General features: G+C 39.4%; 1 protein-coding gene across 5 annotated transcripts; it reads right to left on the bottom strand.

Annotated features, from left to right (window-relative positions):
* Positions 1 to 446: 446 nt before the first annotated feature.
* LOC123515468 (alpha-1,6-mannosyl-glycoprotein 2-beta-N-acetylglucosaminyltransferase-like) lies at positions 447 to 23,258 on the bottom strand. Of its 5 annotated transcripts, none has more exons than XM_045274059.1 (10): positions 22,947 to 23,258; positions 15,316 to 15,524; positions 14,740 to 14,901; positions 13,750 to 13,893; positions 13,273 to 13,370; positions 12,966 to 13,067; positions 12,061 to 12,259; positions 10,610 to 10,824; positions 10,070 to 10,199; positions 447 to 9,552 (listed from the first exon to the last, which is right to left on the bottom strand). In XM_045274059.1, exons 2-10 carry the CDS (start codon positions 15,508 to 15,510, stop codon positions 9,385 to 9,387), a joined length of 1,413 nt encoding a protein of 470 aa, XP_045129994.1. In that variant the 5' UTR covers positions 15,511 to 15,524; positions 22,947 to 23,258; the 3' UTR covers positions 447 to 9,384. The 5 variants fall into 5 exon arrangements, with proteins under 5 accessions (XP_045129994.1, XP_045129993.1, XP_045129991.1 ...); XM_045274058.1 differs by lacking the exon at positions 22,947 to 23,258 and adding an exon at positions 20,148 to 20,234; XM_045274056.1 differs by lacking the exon at positions 22,947 to 23,258 and adding an exon at positions 17,358 to 17,779.
* Between the last annotated feature and the right edge of the window lie 275 nt (positions 23,259 to 23,533).

The raw sequence follows: 23,533 nt of genomic DNA, 5'->3' as shown, positions 1-23,533 counted from the left end.
GACCGTACTTTTGTGTGTTCATAGTAGTAAGTTTCACACAGTCCCGCGCCAAATCAATAGCACACAGGAGTACCAACCTCACGGGATGGGCGTGTCTGCCACAACCCTTCATATATTCGCTGAATCCCCTTACACTAAAGAGCTATATTTAATATTGGTGGAATGACCATCCATGAAAGAAGCTGGGTTCAACAAATTACACAAGCATAAACAATTAAGCTTGAATAGGACACGCGCCGTTCCCTGGGTCAATGCAACGCGTGTTGAGGCAACGTGGGTAGTTTAAGCGATCGAAAAACTTGCTCTATGCCACAGAGCTGCTAGCGTTATGTAAGTTGATATCGTTTGCATGCCATTCCCAGTAACTATCGATATCACAGTAAATCACTACCTAAAGCAAAGTAACATATGAAGTCAGGTCATGCAACGAAATGAAACTTCACACGTACTTTTATCATTATTATTGGTATGTTTTTTTTCTCTCTCTATTATGCTTCTATTATAAAAATGTGCAGAATATATAGATATAGAATAAAAAATAAAATGACATCCATTGTTGTTCCTTGGTACCCAAGCAGCAGCCTCAGCAGGGAGCCTCTGGGAAAGTATGGGGCAGCAATACCCCTTTCCCTTCCTCGACGCGCTGCTGACGGCCACTACAACAGGACTAGACTGACGCCACAGGAACGCACCCTAATTCCCTGTCTATATCACGTTCCCGGTAAATTCATTTGTTCAGAAATTCCCAACAAGTTAAAATGTTAAAAATAACCAGGACAATAGATCTAATTCTCCCCCCCTCTAGTAGGTGATGGCACATTATGAAGTTTCTCTTAAGTACCTAACCCACAATCTGCTCAGAACATAAGGGACCCAGAAAACACTGCTCGAGTAACAACAGCGTCAATCAAGACCTGCCGTGCGTCACTAGGCTACGGTGATGGCACAAACTAGAGTGGATATAATAGTAAGCCTAGAATGTGAACTACCATGGGAAATGCTACCATACAGCCTGGGTGCAAGTCTGGCACGTTGGATCACAATACCTAGAAGGGGGACGTAGGGGGCACCTCGGCGGCGCCCATGGGGTTAACACAGCCATTCCACGCTACTTTTCCATCTACTGACACTGACAGATGAGCTAAAATAGACACTGATACATACGCCTCATCTTACCTTCCACATCGCACATTATTGATCAAAACAGAAAAATCAATTAAGTTTATGAGTAACACGAAATAAATCTAATACGTTTGCACAATTTAAATTATTTCCACTAAAACCAATAAACACAACTGCTCCACAATGCTGCCTGGAACAGGTACAACATTAATCCACTGAAAAAGGCTCCATATAATCTAAGGCGGCAATGATGCGTGCAATTCAGAACATGATCGAAAGGATTCTTAAAAATTCCCCTATCATTACATGGGGGTGAATTACTACAGATCTACATTAGTACTAGACATGTAATATTACACAGATATTAATACCTTGTCATAATAACAATCATAAGTGGCAGCAGGAAGCTAAATAGACTACCTTTACATATGTACTAATCATAGAGAAAAAAAAAAAAAAAAAAAAAAAAAAAATAAAATAATTATCTGTTTGAAGGGATTGACTGGAATTATACCAAATGATCACTCAAAACACGAATACGTACTAATCCCACCTACTGGGACAAAGCACCGTGGAATGGCCTGTCTGTCTCACCCCATTTAGAAAGACAAAAGCCTCATTCACTCTTCTACATCGCCTCATCAAACACGTAAAGGTCCACTAAACTAGAAATACAGATATCTCTCTCTCTCTCTCTCTCTCTCTCTCTCTCTCTCTCTCTCTTACACACACACACACACACACACACACACACACTTATATGCTTCATTCTCCTAAATCCTCCTAATCAAAGTCAGCAGTTTTGTACATAATACAAGGGCTAGTCAGATAAAAAAATAAATAAATAAATAAACAAAAAAAAAAAAAAAAAAATCAGCAAAATAAATTATGTAACTGACAAAAACATTTTCTATGAACATATACATGCCTGTATGAATCATCCTCTATCCTTTAATGCCCACTCAACATACTGAACACACCTACCCAATAATGACCATAACAGTTTCATAAAGGGCTGAGCATTGGAGGAGGACAAACATTTAGCATTTGGTTGTGTCTGTTTCTAGGATAATATGATCAGATATCCTGCTGGAGATAGCAAACTGAACTTAGAATGTGGTGTGTCAATCTAACACACTGAGGAAATAAAACATTCCTGCCACCTACTTAGTAAAATGAAGATCTCTGACCAGTATTCCATCAAGACATTTAATTACAACATCAGCAGCAACAGTCTTCATAAATGTTTAAACACAATATACCTAAAGTTATTTTCTGCACATTATTTAGAAGAGAAAACATTACTTTAATTGAAAATCAAGTTTTTACAATCAATAAATATCAATATACAACAATATGAGACATTTAAATATATGTATGTTTCTAACACAACACACACACACACACACACACACACACACACACACACACACACACATTTATGCCTCACTGCAGGTGGCATTTTATACCTGTCACTGGGACAACACATGTCACTATGACCTCACCCTACAAAGAGCAGGGCAGACAAGGATCACAGAAAGTATACATCACTGACAAGACACAAAACAAAAATGAAAGTTTACATTCTATAAAACAAACATCAATAGGGTAAAAAGTAATCAATGCTATGTCTTACTTTATCCCACAAAAACAATCACAAAAAATTTCAAGGACCATGTTCATTTGACACAAGCTAAGTACACTTGTAAACTTAAACAATTTGGAGCTTATCTGACTGGGCAAGACTGCACTGCCTGACACTGCTCACTACAGTTGCTTGTCAACCCTCACCAACAAAGCAATTTAGTTATAGAGCCTGTTATGCACATAGAATATTTATAATCACTAACTACTGAAGCTCCTCTCATCCTAATTTATATTTTCACACACTAAACTGATTCCAATGAAGTGAAGCAGATGTGCTCCAACAATACTATTTGAAGCAAAATCTAAATTGTAATTTGGTAAAAGGAATTTATCAAGATAAGAATTAGTGTGTGATTGAACAATTTTTTTCTTAGCTTATTCATTTAGGATCTCAAGGCCTGTTGGTGTTTGGTTTTCCTCTGTATTCCTTTAAAAATTTCATGTCTGGTGAGGATTAACAGCTCAAGGAAAAAAGTAACAAAAACATCCAGACCGGAATGTTAAAGTGTTGACTACAAATCAATAAAGCTTCATGTTATCTCACTCAAGCCTCACTATTACAGCCTGTAGGAGACCCACCAGTGTTCCTTGCCATTCATTCTTCATCCATTTTGTTTCATTATAGCATAAGGATTTTTAATTTACCCAATTATAAGAAGTATTCCTAATCACTTCCTTTTGCCCAAACTATGCAATATCACATTTCTCATTGAGTGTTGTTATGTAAAATCCAAAACTCAATGTAAGCATGTGATAGTACAAACAATCACATCATAAGCAAATCTTTCAATTTTTTTATTCTTAAGTACTGGTTGGCAAGTCCCCTAAAAGTTGTACACATAAAAGTAAATCAACAACAAATCAAGTAACAATAAAATCATTAAAAAATAAATATGAGAACAAAAAGTGAAAGAGAATCTCGTTTGCTTTGGCATCTTAAATAAAGAATAGAACATTACAAAATTACCAGTGTGATAAAATGAGGTCAATGGTGAGGAAGTTAACACCTTATTCTGAGCACACACACACACACACACACACACACACACACATGCATGCACATAAGCATGCAAGCACACACACACACACACACACACACACACACACACATATTCTATGTAAAGCCTCAGCTCATAATCTGATGACATTTTTGCACACTTTCAATAGTGAGGTAATGGATTTAGTTATATTCCTAAAGATGTTGCAAATTAATGACTATGGACTGAACAACACTAATGATCACCAATACACACATATTAGTGAAATCTTCCAAACATGTCCCACTTCATACCAGAACATCACAGCTCACCAAGTCAGTCCAATAAGGTTTTTCTAAATCATCAATCAATTTTACATTTTTTTTTTTTTATATGTATAAAAAAAATGCATCACATTTATGCAAGGTTTTAAAAGTTCAATAACTAACAACTGAATTAATATTTCCTCATCAAAAGCAATGCAATAGTCACATTTGTCCCTCCCTGCCATGTTTTTTGTTGTTTTAGCATATATTGACTTGCCACACTATGGTTAAAATAGCCTCACATTTAAGGACTATTGCTTAAATAAAAAAACCGTTGCACCAACAAAATAACAGCACATCAATACTTCAGGATTCTCACCAGCACAAGTCACTCATAAATAAGTGTTTTTGCTCACATAACAAAGCTACTAGTTAGAAGACATACTGTATATCATTATATATTTCATAGCATCTTAGCTTCTTATTTTCCTAACCAGTGGTAATTATTTATTACAGTACAAGAATATTTGTCTTGGCTCCTCCCTTCATTGGGAATGTCAGCCTGATATAATTATATAAGACAGATATACAGATAAGAATATAGACACCTTGAAGCTTTGGCATCCTAAAACTTCACACTTTTAGAGTGTTCAGTCTTTGCTCACCAATGTGATGGTTGGCAGCTTATATAGAAATTAAACTACTGCCCAAGAGTCTAGAGGCACAGGGCCCTTTGTGAGAAGGACAGGATCTAGAGTACAAAGAAAGAGCCACCTTAGTCAACTTCTCAGAAAAGAAAGTACTATTAGAATACAATACACAATTCTGATAACAGAATAAAGCTAAGATTGAGACCAATTTTCAATGATTGTTGTGTGACATGTTATATTTGCAGTGAACAAAAAGCTTCAAGGATCTAGGATGCTACAGATGGAACAAAGAGGGAGTGGCACACACTCCATAGGGATGAAAGGAGTCACATTGCAAATCAAAACTACAGCAATACACAAATATTCTTAGTGCTTCAATTCATTCTTACAAAATAGTACCATTCATGCCACATATTCACAGCAGATATATAATTTGCATTTATACATCTTAATACATACAATTGTGTTAATGTATACGTATAACTGAGATAGTTTTCAAATTGTGCAATAAATATAGTTGAACTTATAATATGTACTACAAATTGAATTTGCTGACAATCATAACATTTGTGCTGTAAGCAGCCATTTCTTGTTTAGTCTATGAAATATATCAAGTCTAATATTCATCATCAATACCTTTTTAGAAATCAAAGTGGAATATAGAACAACAATACAGATGTTTGCTGTTCCTCATTATGTCCCACTTCAACATGACTGAACCAACCACACATACTTAAATACACTCACATACACATATGCACACATGCACACTAGCACAGTGGTAATGTCCTTGCCTGCCATTTAGCAGGTTGAGGTTCATGCCTGTACAGATTTCCTGGCTTTCACTAATGATCAAGCAGCTATTGTCCTCAAATGAGAGGATGGGGGTACAAGATGTGTGAAAAGTCATACCCTTATCCACTGATCAGTCAGAATTAGCTCAAGATTCTCTCTATGTGCTCTTTCTATGATCATGAATCCAGTGTATGATTCACATCCACAAGTGAATGACATTGCTTACTACCTCATCTGTTATATGAAAGGCTCAAGTTGTTCAAAATTTTCTTCAGGAATGTTTGTATCCATTGAAGAAGCAAAATGGTGAGCCAAAGTTGTCCAGCTTCTTTAAAAAGTCTGTCTGTTGCTTTGCCATAAACACCTCTCTTATCAAGACACAAGTACTCAAGGCTGATCCCAGGTGATCACACCTACTGATCACACTGGTGTTTACTGATGAGCAAGCAATTCTGATCCTCTTTGAGCAAGAGGCTAGAGTGTGTGATGTGTGAGAGATCACAGCCTTGTCCACAGGTTGGACAATACGAGTTCAAAGCTTTCATGGGGCAGAATGCGAGTAAGGATCATAGATCCAGCACGGGATCCTCAAGAGCTTGGGTGAACTATAAGAAAATATGAAATATACAAATAAATAAATATAACTAAATAGCAACTCATATCAGAACACAATCTTTTCTCCACAAGTCATTACTGTGATTTGTGGCTTAAGTCAGTCTCTTACAGGTGACACAGAGCCACCTGCAGAGTTACCATTCATATTCATCACTGGTGACCTTAATGTTCAGGCAACAGGCCACAGCTGAGTGACTGCTGATGTGTGTGGCAAAGAAGACACAATCAAGTATGTGTATGTGTTTGACACACAAAGCTGCCACTAAGCATCACAATGCCCTGAGTCAAGGATTGGGGCTACTCAGTTGTAGCATATCTCTTCCAAAGAGTCATTATTTACACCATATTCACTCCTTTGCCTTCATATTTACAGCCATACCCATAATTCTTCTAAAATGTATTGTGAACCATGATCACTACCATACACAAAAAGTCGATGGCACCATGAGGCATGCCCAGCCGTCCCTCTACTCTGCCTCACGGACAACACTTATTCCACCACCCATGAATCTGGACGTGCTATAAAAAGCCTTTCATTAACTTACATACTATTCAGCTATTTAAAATTATTACTCTTTGTGCAAAATCAACCGCTATAAATATGAAACTAATAAAAATTGATAACAATGAAGAATTTTCCTTCTCACAAATCAGAAATCAATATCAGAATTAAGGTATATATAGGTACAATAATGTACTTGCCCTTGTGCTTTCAACTTTTCCTTTTTTTCTAAAAATTACACCATTAATTTGTGAATATTCTTGGGCATGAGATTGGGAACTGCTGGTCTGAGATACACCCTCACACCAATACCTTGAAGCACTCTTGTGACATTCTCTCTTGTGCTTCCTTACCCTTTCCTTCTTTCTACACCACTTTGACGATGCACTTACAACACGCCCTCTCACCCCACACACACACACACACACACACACACACACACACACACACTGATGCTAACAAGGAAGGGACTACTCACACTAAATCATAAATGCAAAAATTCCAAACTATAACAATATATAAAGAATATTTGATAGAGCATGCACAAGAAAAGAAAAGAAACAAAAGTAGGAAAAGGAAAAAAGCCAAAACTCATAACAATAACAAAGAACAACAACAAATAAAATATAAAAACAATAACATTAAACATCTGAACCTCTGATGGCTTAACTTTTAGTGGTTATCTTTTGCATTTTTTGGCATTGATTACAAAACACTAAACTGGCATAAAACGTGGATCCCTACAAGACCAGAGCCCCTCACAGCCTTGCACAAGACTGTACACTTTGCCAGGCTGGTCTGGTTACGTCTGGCCAACATGATCATCAGCATAGACATTTCTGCTGCAGTCAGTGGGCACCTCTTAATGGGGAGACTATGAGAAGCACGAGATGAAAATACAAACATCAGCAGAAAAAGCACTCTTACAAATCGGTGTCCCTGATGAAAGTATAAAGAGTTGCAGGGAACATCACACATAAGAAAAATATTGTGCAGGTACCAGTACGTACGACGACTACCTGTAGTACGAAAAAACTAAAACACCAATGGCGTACATTAAGCGTTAAGTCTAAAACTGGGACTAGTCAAACTGGCCTTACAGTACAATGCGTCAAACAGAATAGTATGGCATCCAGTGGAATACTATGAACCCCACGGCACGCAGTTGAAAAATGGAGATAGATTCTGACCCTAACTTGGGGAACCTCAGTTGGATAGACACAGATTTTGATAGCATTGACCTTCTGCTTTCACTTCAGTACACACAAAGATCCAGGCCTTTGTTTAGCAGATACCAATACACATGCATGCACACACACGGACACATTAGACACACGCGCGCACATGCACACACACCACACACACACGGTCAAGCTGGAAGAAATTATAGATTGGCTAAGACAAGACTCCTGATGGCCACTGCACTGATGCCAAGAATGTTGATGGGGCAAGCAACACCATGGAGTGCAAGGGAGTCATGAACACAATCAGAAAAGATACTATCCACTTAAAGCAAATTATGAGCAAATCCATGTCCTCTTCCATCTCATCTTGCAAGAGTTGACAAAATTTAGAAAGTTTAGTAAAAAATCTATCACAATTCTAAGAGGACATACACAAAAATAACTGTGCATGATAAATAATTTCTAGACCACTTATACTTGAAAAATGTATAAAAAAAATAAATTTTATGTGTTGCACTATAAACTTTAAGACCAGACAACATCCAACACTCTAAAATATCACCTGAAATGAGGCAATCAGCATATGATACATGTGATAATAGTACAACAATTTTTTTGTCTTGGGGTTGATTTGTTAGTTTAGTCTCTTTACTGCAATAATGCAAACATGGACATTCTCTGGTATTTGTATTAACCTCCATTACTCTGTTTGGCTTGCTGTAGCCTCTCTGGTCCTCAGTAAAGCCAAGGGTAAGAGATTCATAACTCACCAAACTGTTATTGGATCAATTTAAATCAATAAACAGTGAACACCTCCAAGGTCTGAATTCCTGTATTTTCTTCCATCATTGAGTGTAAGTTAAAGGATCACAGTGATGTCAAATGATTTTGTTAAACCTACAACCATGTATGATGCAATGATTCCCAAATCACACACCACATGTTTCTTCTTCATAGATTGTCAAACTCTGTTGGTCAATTGACTGCCATAATCAGTCCAGCTTTCCTTCACATTCTTGGCATGATAGTAAACTGACTATCCTGACCTTCAAAGGACACTGCCTAAAAAAACTACAAACTTTTCAGAGTACACGTATAGAGACATTGTAAGAGATAAAAAAAATAAATAAATAAAATAAAAAAACAACAAAAGAGGCCTGCTCTGCTTCTGATGCTCCACTATTTTTAGAAAAATAAATAAAATATAAAAGATGAATGAATTAGGTAGCCACTGCCAGAGTTTACCCAGCATGCACTACTACTGCTGTCGTGGCTCCATAAACACATCACTTCCAGGGAATGTACCAATACTGTGTAATTCCCTTTCTTGTTTTCTGTATTTTCACATTCAATAAACAATGAAAGTGACATAGTTTCTCCACACACCAGATGATCAAAATAATGCATATGAACCCTCCTGTGCCTCCAAGTAGTGCATGAATGAAGCCATCAAAGCATGACAATGTCAAAACCTTACAGCACAACTCTGACTTGAGATGATGAGGTCACACTACATAGGAACTGTATGAGCCAATGAATCTCTAAAGTGGTTGGGAAAAGTATTGCAAGCTGATGAATGAGCCATGGCATAACCTAATTCAGTATAAAATGAGAAAGTTACCATGATCAAGAGCCACTTCGAATTTGTACAGTGCCGTTGGTTAGGGTGTGGCCGGAGAAGAGAGAGGAGGACAGCACACCACTGTACTCCAGCCCCGTGGATACACTGAAGGAGCGGCAGAGTGCGTGGTCCCTCCTGTCACCCCAACCACCATTGCCCTTGTGCTTCTTGACCTGGGGGACATAAAGGATGATTTTGTTCTTTAGACAAAGCTATCCTACATTTACACAGAGACCCGCCAAACTTGAAGTAGTAGCAAATGATCTTGTACTATTCTATTTAATCAACCATGAACATGAAGTGGTTGGTAGTTTCTTCTTTTACTGATAAAAAAAATTACCCACTTCATAAAACATCAATTTCTTCAGATAATACAGTTATTCTAAACTTAGGATGATCTACTATAAACAAAAGCAGCAATTTATGTTTTTATATTTATATTCAATCAACCATAAACTTGTAATTTTTATTAGTTTCTCCTTTCACAATTGAAAAATCACCTACTTAATAAACAAAATTATTCATCTAATAATTAGGTGATATAAAGATAGCATGCATTTCATAAAAGGAGAGCAATACAGTCATTTACAGTTTGGAAATATATCACACACTCAATTGCATAATGTACTGCTCAACAAGTGATAAATTGCTCTTTCCTGATCAAAAACACAATATTCATTATAGACTTACTTTCTTTGGCGGGGTGTGAACCACAATGAGCTGCCGAGGGAAGAGCGTGCGCTGGCCGGCTTGAAGCGTTCTGTGCACCTTGTTGAGCACGGTTCGGGAACTGCAGTCCTTCTTCTTGTGATGTACTCCACTGCGGCAAGGAGAACAGCATGAGTTCCTAAAGATCTAAATTAACACAAGGATTTCAACAGGGAGTAAAAGAGAGTTACCTATGTCAAAGAGGCAGACAAAATCAACAGCTAAACCCAAAGCACTGGTATACAGTAAATTCACCAGGCACTACTAGCAATACAAAGGAAAAGGGCACCATTTATAGTATTACTGAAAATCAAATCAATCTATTCATTTATCAGGCCAGCTATCACACACAGGGTGGCACACACTTGCCACCACACTACTCACACCTTAGTCATATGGGGCCCTGGTGGAGAGGGAACCTTGAAGCTCACTAAATTATACCCCAATAGTCCAGACACAGTCGTGAGACAGGATCTTATATATTTTTATTAATACTTATACAATCCGTGTCCCATGCCTTACCATTCTCCAATGTGGAAGACTCTTGGAGCACGGAGAACCAGTGTGTGGAGCTTCTGCGTGAGACAAGTGTTGCTCACGTGAAGCAGCGACCAGTCCCAGTTGTAGTCGTCATGGTTGCAAAACTTCTCATTGCAAGCTTTGATCTGCTGCCAAATGCTATGGTTGAATGCAAACCCCATGTTGTGCTTGGAGGATACCCACTGTGTTACCTCCACCTGCAATGAAGGAATGTATCAAGTACAGGCAACCCCCGTTTAACGAAGGTTCACACAACGAAATTTCCCTACAACGAAGGTTTCGTTTTACTACCATCTGCTCGTTTAACGAACACCAAACTCGCTTTAACGAAGTTTTATCCAGGTAATTTTTTTCCAAATTTGAAAGCCCCACCGTATCATGCAAGCTGACAGGCTTTTGAATACACCAGGAGCTGCTGGTACTAAGGCCTGCCTCAGGAGAAATCCTGAGACACCTGTAGAATAAAGATCAAGATCAAGCCTCTCGTGGACAACACAGGCGCTGCCGATACAAAGGCCTGACTCAGAAGAAATTCTGCACACCTGTAGCATCAAGATCAAGATCAAGATCATGTGCACCACTCACTGCCCAGTCAAAACATAACAGCGTCACCAGCAGCTCATCTTCCCTAGTTCAACTTAGCACCAAAACGCCCTACAATGTGGCCTAACGTTCCTAAGAAGACCAGGAAGTGTCTTACTCTCAAAGTGAAGCTGGGTATTATTCACAGACAAGAGAGAGGCCAGAAAACTAATAACATTGCTTGCCACCATCTTGACTCCATCTACTGTCTACTATTTTCAAGTCAGCAGACTATTAAGAAGGCTGGTGAGACCGTATCTTCCTTGAAAGCTAAAAGAACCACCTGAACTCGTGACTCTACAATGGATAAAATGGAAAGCCTTGTGGAAATGTGGTACATAAGTTTTGTATGCAATACCATGATGCGCCCTTTGTTTACATTCCACAGGTTGCCGGTTAGTGTATTTCCCGTTTCACTCTCCCTCCCTTCATAATGTTAAGATCATCAACATTATAAAGTTACGTACATACATACATTAGTGTACATTATAATGACTTAAATTAAACTACCTAAATGTTTAACTTCATAATTTTTACTTTCATTAAACCTTTTACTGTACTATGATGCACTCTCGCTTTGCTTACTCTCAATGGAAGTTCAAATCAGTTTCAAAGAAAGTGAGAAATAGAAAATAGTGTTTCACAACTTACCAGTGAAAAGAATAAAAGACCAAAGATTAATAAGGAGACGAAAATAGAAATGAGGAGGTAGAAAGCATTGCACAGGAAGACCCAAGGCAGGAAGAGGTGCACAGTCAGCTAGTTAAGAACAATAACCAAGGAAAACCCTTCATTCAACATTTCTTCTATAGCTCGGAAGGACGAAGATAGCAATGCTATGCCCGCCTCACCTTCCTGGCATCAGTGTGAAAGTTGTAAGTCTTCAGGTAGTTGCCGAGGGTGATGAGGGAACACTTGGAGCAGGCACGAGGCACAGCAGCATTCAGGAGCTTCAGCATGTACAGAAAGTCCTCAGCAACATAGTGGTCCTCCTCCAGGAACAGCACCAGCCCAGTGTGGTTCTTCAGAACCCAAACATCATCAAAGATTCTGAAATGCACACAACTCTTGCACTCATCCACAGTAAGCAGATAAAGCAATTAATGGTTTATCTGTTTTTCTCTGTATACCAGGCTGAGATCTCCAAACACATATACATAATTTAAGAGAGGATCCTTTGTTTCACTGTAGGAATAAAATATAAAGAAAGCAAGTTATGAGAGGATCCTTTGTTTCATTGTAGGAATAGAATAAAAAGGAGGTAAGCCATGAAAAGATCCTTTGTTTCATTGTAGAAACAAAATACAAAGGAGGCAAGGTAAGAGAGGATCCTATATTTCATTGTAGAAATAACATATAAAGGAGGAGGCAATGTCTCTCGCTGTTTCTTTCAATTTCCTTTTAGATGTGCAGGAAATATGGCGACAGTGTTCTCATCAAGCAGTCATCATGTGTAGCTAGGCCATCATCCAGACCACATTATGAAGTTTTACCTAGACTTCTTTATAAGACTTGCAGAACACAAAATATGATCACAAAGAATTACTCATATATATTATGAGCAATTCACAAGTACTACAGCTAATAATAGTTTGAATTCATGTCATTAGATATATTACATACAATACACTAGCACAATGAGATTTCAAAACCTATGGTACACTTGATGGTTTAAAAACAAATCATAAGAATACCACCAGACAGCAAGGAGCAATGTAAGTAATATAAATTACATGAAGCAACAACACATACTTACTTGTTTGCCTTCCACCACCAGTGATGTTTGGTCTGTGTGAAGCGAGCCTCCCGATAATGCTTGTAGAGATCTGGGGTGCCCACACACTTAGTCCTTGCAGCTCTGTATGCATCACAATCAATTTACAAGCTATATGTTATAGTACAGAAACAGTATAGTATGAAGATCTATATACTGCCTGGCAATCCCACACAGGCTGGCTCTGGGTGTCCTACAAACAGACAAGGGAAAACACTTCATGTAGAAATACAGAGATAAGATAATTAAAGCATGAACACACACTGAACACACAGACTTAAATACTTACTCCTCTGGCTTGGTGTCTCGAGGGCAGTCGCCAGGTGATTCTCCAGGGAAGGTGTATGGATGGGTTTGCAGCGAGTGTGGGTAGAAAATTTGCATCACCTGAAAACCAACAAAAGAATAGTAATCATTCCCTCAAAGCACTATGACATGTTGTGCCTGAAGAAAGTAAAAATAATTCAAGATTTCAATGATCAAGACACGTAAATAAATTTCAAAATACCCTTAACACAAATTCCAAAACACCTTTCGAAACACAAATTTTAAAATATATACCTCAAGTTTCAAAACACCTTTCTTAACACTAAATTCAAAATAATATTCCAAAAATCTTCTAATGTAGCTATACACAAAATTCAATACTCATCTAAACACAAATTCTAAAATACTCTTCTATACAAGAACTCAAAGTACCCTTCTACCCAAACAAGTCACAGAATCAGAAGCACAACAGCCAGCAGCAACAGAAGCACTGGGTTACCTTGCAGAAGTCAATGGTGGTGATGAGCTGGTTGATGTCCTCGTCATAATAGTCATGTGAGAAGATCAAGAGCACTGTGTCAATGTCCCGTGCTTGGGCCAGGGAGACTATAAGGTGACGTAAGTATTCCAGGCGATTGTGTACCTGCAAGAGTAACAGGGGATGCTACACACGGCTGGCATGTACTATACTGTGAGTCGTCTGATGCCTCACAATAACTGCCTGCTGATTTCTTGATTTTATTCTCTATTCCACTTTCACATGTTCCCTGTATCTTATCTATCCACTTACTTCTTTCCTTAGCCATAGAAATCAAATGTGCTGGAAAAAAGACCCACTTACTTTCCCATCCTCTAAACCAGCATTTCCTTACCTTTTCTGACCATAGCACCCCGTTGTCATGTATAGGCGGTCCAGCACCCCTAACTGATATTGTGTTATTAGAAGGTTAAAAGAAAGTGAAGTGTGTGCATCAATTCCCAGCACCCTCTATAATTGATTTCAGCTCCCCCAGGGGATGCTAGCACACATTAGGAAATGCTGCTCTAAATAAAAAACACTCATTTCATTTTAAGTATCTTGTTCACTACTTCACATCTTCCACGATCCACCTACACAGCCATACAAAATAGACAGACAATACACAAATATCAACTGAATACATACACACATGCACATATACACTCTCTCACTCCCAGCCCCTCTGCTGATAGGTACACTGATAGATCACTCATTAACCAATTACAAATATTGATCTAACACTACAAAAATACATAAAATGCAACTATATTGGACAAAAACTAAATAAAAACAAAAAAAACATGGTCCATAAATCATTAAATCCAGATGGAGAGAGAGAGAGAGAGAGAGAGAGAGAGAGAGAGAGAGAGAGAGAGAGAGAGAGAGAGAGAGAGAGAGAGAGAGAGAGAGAGAGAGAAACAGCAATACACAATAACTAGAAAGACATGCCAATGCAGCCCACAACCTCACCTGTACAGCAATAACAATGGTGTCAGGCTGTACTGGACCAAAGAGCTCTTCATTCAGAACAGTCTCATTACCACTGCGCCTCTGGATCTGTTCTTTGATCTCCCTTATCTGCTCCTCAGTGAGTTGAGGCACTGAGGACAGCTTCACTCCATCTGATTTGGCCTGGAACAATATGAGTAGCTATAGATTTCACTGGTAATAATGCTGCAAGGTGTTTTTATCTTGTCCACTTGTCTAAGATCATCTTACAGGCACTTCGACTGTCTAAAGTTTGGCGATGTTCAAATCAATCTGATACAATCTTCCATTTTTAAGCTTTACATGGAACAAAATTAATGAAAATCACAAGCATGCTGTAATCAAAAGGTAACAAGGTTTATGCAGATGAACTGTGACAGGTGGTTATAAATTTCTCTTTAGGGAACTGTTAATATAATCATACAAAAGACTACATGAACACCTACAGATGCACATATACACAAAACTAAAGTTGATAATATAGGATCACAAGAGTAGCTAAGATCCTGTATATGTACAATAGAAAAGGTACATAGATACACACACACACAAACATACATGGAGGAATTTAGAGGTGGGATTGCGCTGCAGGTTGAGTGCAGGGTCAGCCTCAGGGGACTCTCTGGCAGCACCTCCAAGGACAGACTGTGGGTCGTGTGGCAGAGGAGGAAGGGCGAGCTGGAGCCATGCCACACACAGCAGGACCACCACACCAGCCACCCTCACAGCCCGTGGCCACCCTCCTCCGCGCATCACAAATGGTCTTGCTGCATGTGAGTGATTTAAAATTATAGAGTGTATGTGTTAATGAATGTATTCTACCTTAAATTGAACACTGGCCACCACAATCCACTGTACATCATGTGCCAGTGATATCTAATGAACCACAAATAAGATCATTAGAATTAATCTTTGGAGCAGCAGCTGGGAAGACTGGCCAGCCATGTAAACAGCTGCAAGATTACACTGCTGTGTCATGTCCTGATAAGCATTCTTATAATAATGTATGCTAATGCTGCCTCTAGGGAGGCGGTGATGTAGTGGATAAGGTGGTAAGGGTGGGATCGGGCAGATGTCCATGTGTAGGTTTGAATCCCACCACATGCCATCTTGAAACTTCGTCATTTATCAAGTGATTTAAAGTTCCCTACATGTTACCATCATACCCAGGTTCTAAGTGGAGAGGTAATTGCCTTACACCAAAGATGCACTTGGGTGGTGATATGGGCCCTAATTTGGGTACCACTATAAATAAAATTGCCTGCACTGCTAATAGGTGGAAGCTGAACAGCGGTTCCCATATACTCTTCAAGTATACCTACAGGTGCTATAGGCTATAAATATATAAAAAGAAAAGAAAAAATCTAATGAATATGTATATCCTTGTTTCTGATGTCTTTTGCTCAGCCAAATGCAGTGGATATGAATTTAAATACTAGGATTTTGTAACGCACTTCCATAAGCAAGACAACTTAGGAGTACATTTCTTCAGCTCCCTCAGTGTTTTGTGAAAATCAATTGATTGCTGAACACTTACTGGCACTGCCACCCTTTGAGGACAGTCAACCAACTACACCCTAGACCTTCCACTTCCTATCTAGGTATACAGTTATGTTAGGTTAGATAAATGACCTTAACAGGAAGGTTTAGGATGAGCAAAACCCCTAATTAAATTAGGTAAAGCTAGAAAGTTCCCCACTTTTTCAAAATATGATGTCTCATTCTTACATTTTAATGATGTCCACATTTGGCATTATTTTGCTTCCCCTACCCTAAGATCCTACTTTTCTACCATATTGCCAAGTTTGTTGGAAACACAGGAGAAAAGAAAGGATATATTGTGTTAAATCACAATTTTATCAGCCACCCAGCTTACCTATATTGGAGAGAGACAGCAATAGAACACATAAGGAGCTACCATTGCTAAGGTTTACCATCATGGGTGTCAAGTGTCAAAAGCCTTATAACCTGTCTTGCTGTGCGAAGTTAAATATTTACTGCTACATCATTGTGAGGTGGTTAATATCAGCCTCAATTATACACTGTCAAAGGTATTTTTTTAATAAGAAAACATTATATATGGATCTCTGTACTTCAGTCCTTGCCAATCTGTACTGATTAAGTGATGGGATGCAAGGGGGTCCACCTTATGAGACCCCAGCAAGGTCATCTCCAATACCTTACTGGCTGACTGGGAAAATAAAACTCCATGATTTCATTCATCACTACTGTAAGTACCTACTGTACATCATGTCACCCAGCGCTTCATCTTAACCAAGAAGAAGTAACAGAAATTCGAGGTGTCTTCCCAACAAACTAAATACGTGTGCTTCACATTTACCTCAGTTACCCCTGAACGTTCATCACCACAGTGACTCTCCCAAGATGAGCCACTCCACCAGCATGCATGGATACTACAGTACTGATAAACACAACAGCCTGGGACACATCAGCGCCACACCCCATTCACCAAAGGTAAAGGTGAAGCAGATAAGAGTGCGTCACAAGACAGGCTGTGACAGTAGGTGGACATGACGGGAGGGCTGAGCCGCTGCAGCCACCTTCCCCAACACTTAGCATTACATAATGACGCAACTCACCTTGGACATTGGAAAAAGCCAGATTCGGAGGTAGGGCCGAGCCATGATGGGCGGGTGGACAGGCGGGGGCGGAGGAGGGAAGCAGACAGGTGAAGGTGGAGGAGGAGGAGGAGGAGGAGGATAACCCACCTGCTTCTCCCTCACTCCGTAAACAACACTGCCAAGCTAGGACACATATAAAACCGCCCATATAAACTCCCAATGAATTATTACACAGCGCCTCTATAATCTCCAGGGTTTATGTAAGAGAGCAGAGCAAGTTAAAAATACACTGTTCACAGCACGGGATTATGTTGGGAAGTGTGGTGGGTTTATATTCAAGGATCTAACGAAGGTTGACTTTTTCAGGGCAGACTGAGCAAGATAACTACTGTAACTTCCTGAGGAGTATTTTCTTCAGTTTTCCTTTTTTTCCCTTCTTTTCCTAAGGCTTCCTTCAGGACACACACACACACACACACACACACACACACACACACACACACACACACACACACACACACACACACACACACACACACATGATGTGGTCTCAGTCCTACCCGAAGATCGTTCTGACCTCTGAGCTTGCTCCGTAATGGGGAAGACTGGCTGGGTGACCAGCAGACGACCGAGGTGAATTACACACACACACACACACACACACACACACACACGGCCCAAGAGCTCAGTGGTTAGAGCGCTGGCTTCACAAGCCAGAGGACCGGGGTTCGATTCCCCGGTCGGGTGGAGATATTTGGGTGTGTCTCCTTTCACGTGTAGCCCCTGTTCACCTAGCAGTGAGTAGGTACGGGATGTAAATCGAGGAGTTGTGACCTTGTTGTCCCGGTGTGTGGTGTGTGCCTGATCTCAGGCCTATCCGAAGATCGGAAATAATGAGCTCTGAGCTCGTTCCGTAGGGTAACGTCTGGCTGTCTCGTCAGAGACTGCAGCAGATCAAACAGTGAATTACACACACACACACACACACACACACACATAAGGAAATTGGAGAGGCTACAAAAAATAGCTACAAGAATGGTTCCAGAATTTGAAGGGATGACATATGAGGAGAGACTAAAGGCTATGGATCTACCAATCCTGGAACAAAGAAGGGAGAGAGGAGACCTGATACAAGTTTATAAATTGATCAACGGAATGGACCAAGTGGATAATGAGAAACTGGTCCTGAGAGAAGAATATGACATCCGAAGCACAAGATCGCATAGTAAAAAGCTGAGAAAAGGAAGATGTCTGAGAGATATTAAAAAATATAGTTTCCCGCAGAGATGTATTGAGACGTGGAACAGTTTAGATGAAGAAGTAGTGTCTGCAACGAGTGTGCATACTTTTAAAGTAAGATTGGATAAGTGTAGATATGGAGACGGGGCCACACGAGCATAAAGCCCAGGCCATGTAAAACTACAACTAGGTAAATACAACTAGGTAAATACACACACACACACACACACACACACACACACACACACACACACACACAGATAAGAAGACGGGGCCACACGAGCATAAAGCCCAGACTCTGTAAAACTACAACTAGGTAAATATAACACACACACACACACACACACACACACACACACACACACACACACACACTCTACCCTACCTACACACACCGCGTAGTGTAGTGCTTAGCACGCTCGGCTCACAATCGAGAGAATCCGGGTTCGAGTCCCGGAAAGCGGCGAGGCAAATGGGCAAGCTTCTTAATGTGTAGCCCCTGTTCACCTAGGAGTAAATAGGGGTTGTGGCCTCGCTTTCCCGGTGTGGAGTGTGTTGTGGTCTCAGTCCTACCCGAAGATTGGTCTATAAGCTTTGAGCTCGCTCCGGAATGGGGAATGGGTGACCAGCAGGCGACCGTGGTGAATTACACACTACCTACCCGAAGATCAGTCACTACGAGCTCTGAGCTCTTTCCGTAGGGGAAAGGCTGGCTGGGTAACCAGCAGACGACCGTGGTGAATAACCGTGGTGAAAAGCACACACACACACACACACACACACCCTGTAAAACTACAACTAGGTAAATACATCCGTCCAAATATATTTTTCTTACATTTTACTAAGTTGTCATGCACACTCTTATACACGCACGTCCTTCGAATGATTGTTATACGTAGATCCTCTTTATATATATATTTACTTGCTATAGTCTCTTGAGCGCAGAATATATGGAGAAAAACTTTGCATACTTCTGTCTTTCTTATATTTTTTTCTGTTCCTTCCTGTCTCTCCACCACAGTCACGCACGTTCCTGTTCCCCTAAAGAGTTGGCATGTGTTCTCTCTCTCTCTCTCTCTCTCTCTCTCTCTCTCTCTCTCTCTCTCTCTCTCTCTCTCTCTCTCTTAGTTTCCTATCTGTCTGGATACACACACACACACACACACACACACACACACACACACACACACACACACACACACACACACACACACGTCTTTCCAAATATGTAAATTTACTTTCTTTCCTCGTTAATCTATTTTCTTTTATCTTTATATTGACAATGAAACAGAATATTATGACAAAATACACGAATAAATTTAAGAAAACGGTTGCATATCAATAATAGTGACAAAAATAAATAAATAATAATAATAATAATAATAATAATAATAATAATAATAATAATAATAATAATAATAATATTAATAACAATAGTCTCTCACATTAAGCTCTGCAGACTTTCAATCTTACTTGTACTTAATTCAATCACTATTTTAGCTGACATCCAACACTTTTTCATTGACCTTACTTGACATCAGATTCGATAGCAAGCTTTGGTGTACGAACCTTATCACCAGAACTGTTCCACTTATACGATCATTGTCACTTCATACACTACACTCGCTCACTCACTATCTGTGTTGATGATGACACCCCACATGATGCACAAAGACAGATAAAGGTGAATTAATGGGAGAAGGAGATAAGAATATAACCTGTATAAGATAAGACTAGATACGAGATTAGGGTTTGCGGTTATGAATATGTATGTATGTATGAGTAAAACTGACTAGTGATTGGAAGGAAAAGAGAAAAAACAATATATTATCAAAAGTTAAATCCTGATGTGTTTCTTTTCCTACTTTTTTTTTTTCCTTTTTTTCATTTTCTTTCTTTCCTTCTTTCTTGTTTGCTTATTTAATTTATTTCTTCATCTCTCTGGTTTCCTTGCTCCTTCATTTTCTATTTGATTTAACTTTACTTATATAATGTTTACAAAGTATATAATTTACCCACTTAATTATGACAGATGCTCATATTCTCAACATTGTACATATTTTATATATATATATATATATATATATATATATATATATATATATATATATATATATATATATATATATATAACAACGTGCGGTAATGTATCAGGTTCTTATGCATGTTTTTTTCCTAGTACCGATGAGGCCGAATGATATAATGAAACAATCCCTAATAATCCTGATATAGACTTTGTAAATATCAAAGCTTCCGTTAAAGTCAAAGGGAAGGACTCTGCATTTGATTAGACGCTGAAATATGGAAGAAATCGAGTCATAATATTTCATACTTTTCCTTAATACTAAACTTACAATGTTTTTTCTTTGGTAATGAATACTATGAATACTATATATAGTTAGACCAAAGCTGTTTGAAAATAGAAGCGTATTTACTTTTATCTTACAGAGACAAGGAGAAGGTAAGGAACTAGAAAAGACTCGGCAATCAAGCCAAGGATGTAGTAATGAGCGGGCGACCTTGAGGAACACACACACACACACACACACACACAGGTTAGCACCAGTGACCCAATAGCACAAGAGATTAATTTTTAAGGTCTTTATTTCCGCAGCGAGGTGAAAGAGTAGGAGGAGAGGATAGGAAGATAGTGGTGGTCGTGATGGTGATCAAGGAGTTCGAAGAAGGAAAAGAAGATGAATAAAGGAAAGGAAGTTCAAGAAAAAGAACGATAAGAAGAAAAGAACACACACACACACACACACACACACACAGAGAGAGAGAGAGAGAGAGAGAGAGAGAGAGAGAGAGAGAGAGAGAGAGAGAGAGAGAGAGCAAACAAAACTGGTATTATGAAAAAAAAAGGCCGGCACCAAGCTTTGTTAGTGGGAAAAAGAGGCCGGAGGGGGAGAAACGTAGCAGCAGCAGCAACATTAGCAAACACACACACACACACACACACACACACACACACATCATCATCATCATTCACATACAAACAGTAATAATAGTAATGCTGGTACAACAACTACTATTAAACTCCTTCACACCACCATTACCACCACCACCACCACACACAACATATAAGTGACATAACACATCACACCAATGCATCTTCGGCGCCTTAGCTAGTCTTGCCCAACTCCGCCCTGCCCCACCGAGGTTCCCGCCAACCATCGGCTACCTTCCTTCCCATCCCAGTCATTCCCTCCTTCTATATAACAATTTCTTCACTTTATCATGGGGAAAGTATCTGAAAATTCGTATAAATCCTGGAAATTGAGGTCAATATATATATAAGAGAGAGAGAGAGAGAGAGAATGGAAAGGATGAAGGACCGTCTGTGTTTGGGTCCGAGGACGTCTTGGCGGGGCTATGAACGGAGACAAACCATGACTTCATCTAACTCATTTTTGTGGGTTACTTATCTATCTTACGAAGTGAATTCTGGCTTCCCTTAACTCTTTGGGTCTGGACAAACAAGGCTGTTCAGCTAAGTCGTGGTGTGCAGTGCGGCAGGAGGTTAGGGAGGGTGTGTGACTGATGTTATATTTACGTACCGGAAGCCATTTTGAAAATCGCAAAAAGAAAAAGGGCGCCCAGACTGCGAAACACTATATTTTTTGAAGTAGAAAAATATGTAACTGACATACATAATATAATAACTTTACCGAGCACAGCAATAAAAGAGTAGCAGCCATTGAAGTGCCTGTACTTTTACCAACGGCGCCACAAAACCAATATAATATCGAGGAGGAAAAACCCAGCCAGACTAGATTATATTACATTTTCCGAGTACTAAATATTTTTACTTCCCAACGAGATGAAGAAATCATGAATGCCTTGTCGCATAAAGAAAATAATGTTTGTATTTTTGTAGTCATAAATACGTTAAATTGGAAAATACGAATAGTTAGACTAGATAATCAAATATTATTACTTGGGTCATGTTTTTTTTATATCTTTTAAATCTTACATCAGACAACAAAGCAAATTTAGGTGTGCTAATTAAAAAAAGCTATAATCTATAAAAAAAAAGTTCTCAATGTTATTCTTCGACAAACAAAAACACAGCTAGACTCGATCTTACTAGGCTTTAAAACTTACTTTCCTTTGCTATTAACAAATCGGATATCAAAACAATGCCAACTTCATTGATAAACCAGAAAATATTTGTCCTGGTACATTTTTTTTTTTTTTTTTTTAACACGTCTATAGGGTGATTCCTCCTCCTTTACCCACCCCCTCACACTCCACCCCTCCTTTCTATCTCCACTTCCTCCACCTTCTCCTACACCCAGAGTCTTAAAAATACTTAGAAACACATGGACAAACCCGATGTATTGCGTTAAATGTGAAGGTCTTAACTGTGGCAGGGCTGTGATGGGGCGGGGAGTAGAGGGCCGAACGTGACGGGTGGCTGGCTTATGAGCGTGGCTGGCTGGGCTGGGTAGCTCGGGGCGCCAAAGATACATTGGTGTGGTGCGTCTAGTGTTGTGTGATGGTGTTGTCTTCAATTGGCCTATGTTATTTGTATAAGCCTGTGTTGTGGTATGGTGCAATGTTGTGGTAATGATGTGGGGATATTTGATGGTACAGTGGTGGTGGTGGTGATAGTGATAATGTTGTGTAATATGTATAGGCCTGTGTCACGGTGGTGTTTGGTGTAGTGTGGTTGTGTCTGGTGTGGTGTGGTGGTGTTTGGTGTGGTGTGGTTGTGTCTTGTGTGTTGTGGTGGTGTTTGGTGTGGTGTGGTTGTGTCTGGTGTGTTGTGGTGGTGTTTGGTGTGTGTGGTTGTGTCTTGTGTGTTGTGGTGGTGTCTGGTGTGGTGTGGTTGTGGTGGTGTTTGGTGTGGTGTGGTTGTGTCTTATGTGTTGTGGTGGTGTTTGGTGTGGTGTGGTTGTGTCTGGTGTGTTGTGTTGTGGTTGTGTCTGGTGTATTGTGGTGGTGTCTGG

This window comes from Portunus trituberculatus, chromosome 39, assembly GCF_017591435.1.
Source record: "Portunus trituberculatus isolate SZX2019 chromosome 39, ASM1759143v1, whole genome shotgun sequence".
Lineage (NCBI taxonomy): Eukaryota > Metazoa > Arthropoda > Malacostraca > Decapoda > Portunidae > Portunus > Portunus trituberculatus.
The sequence above is the reverse complement of the archived record's forward strand: the minus strand, read 5'-3'. Positions and strand labels throughout refer to the sequence as shown.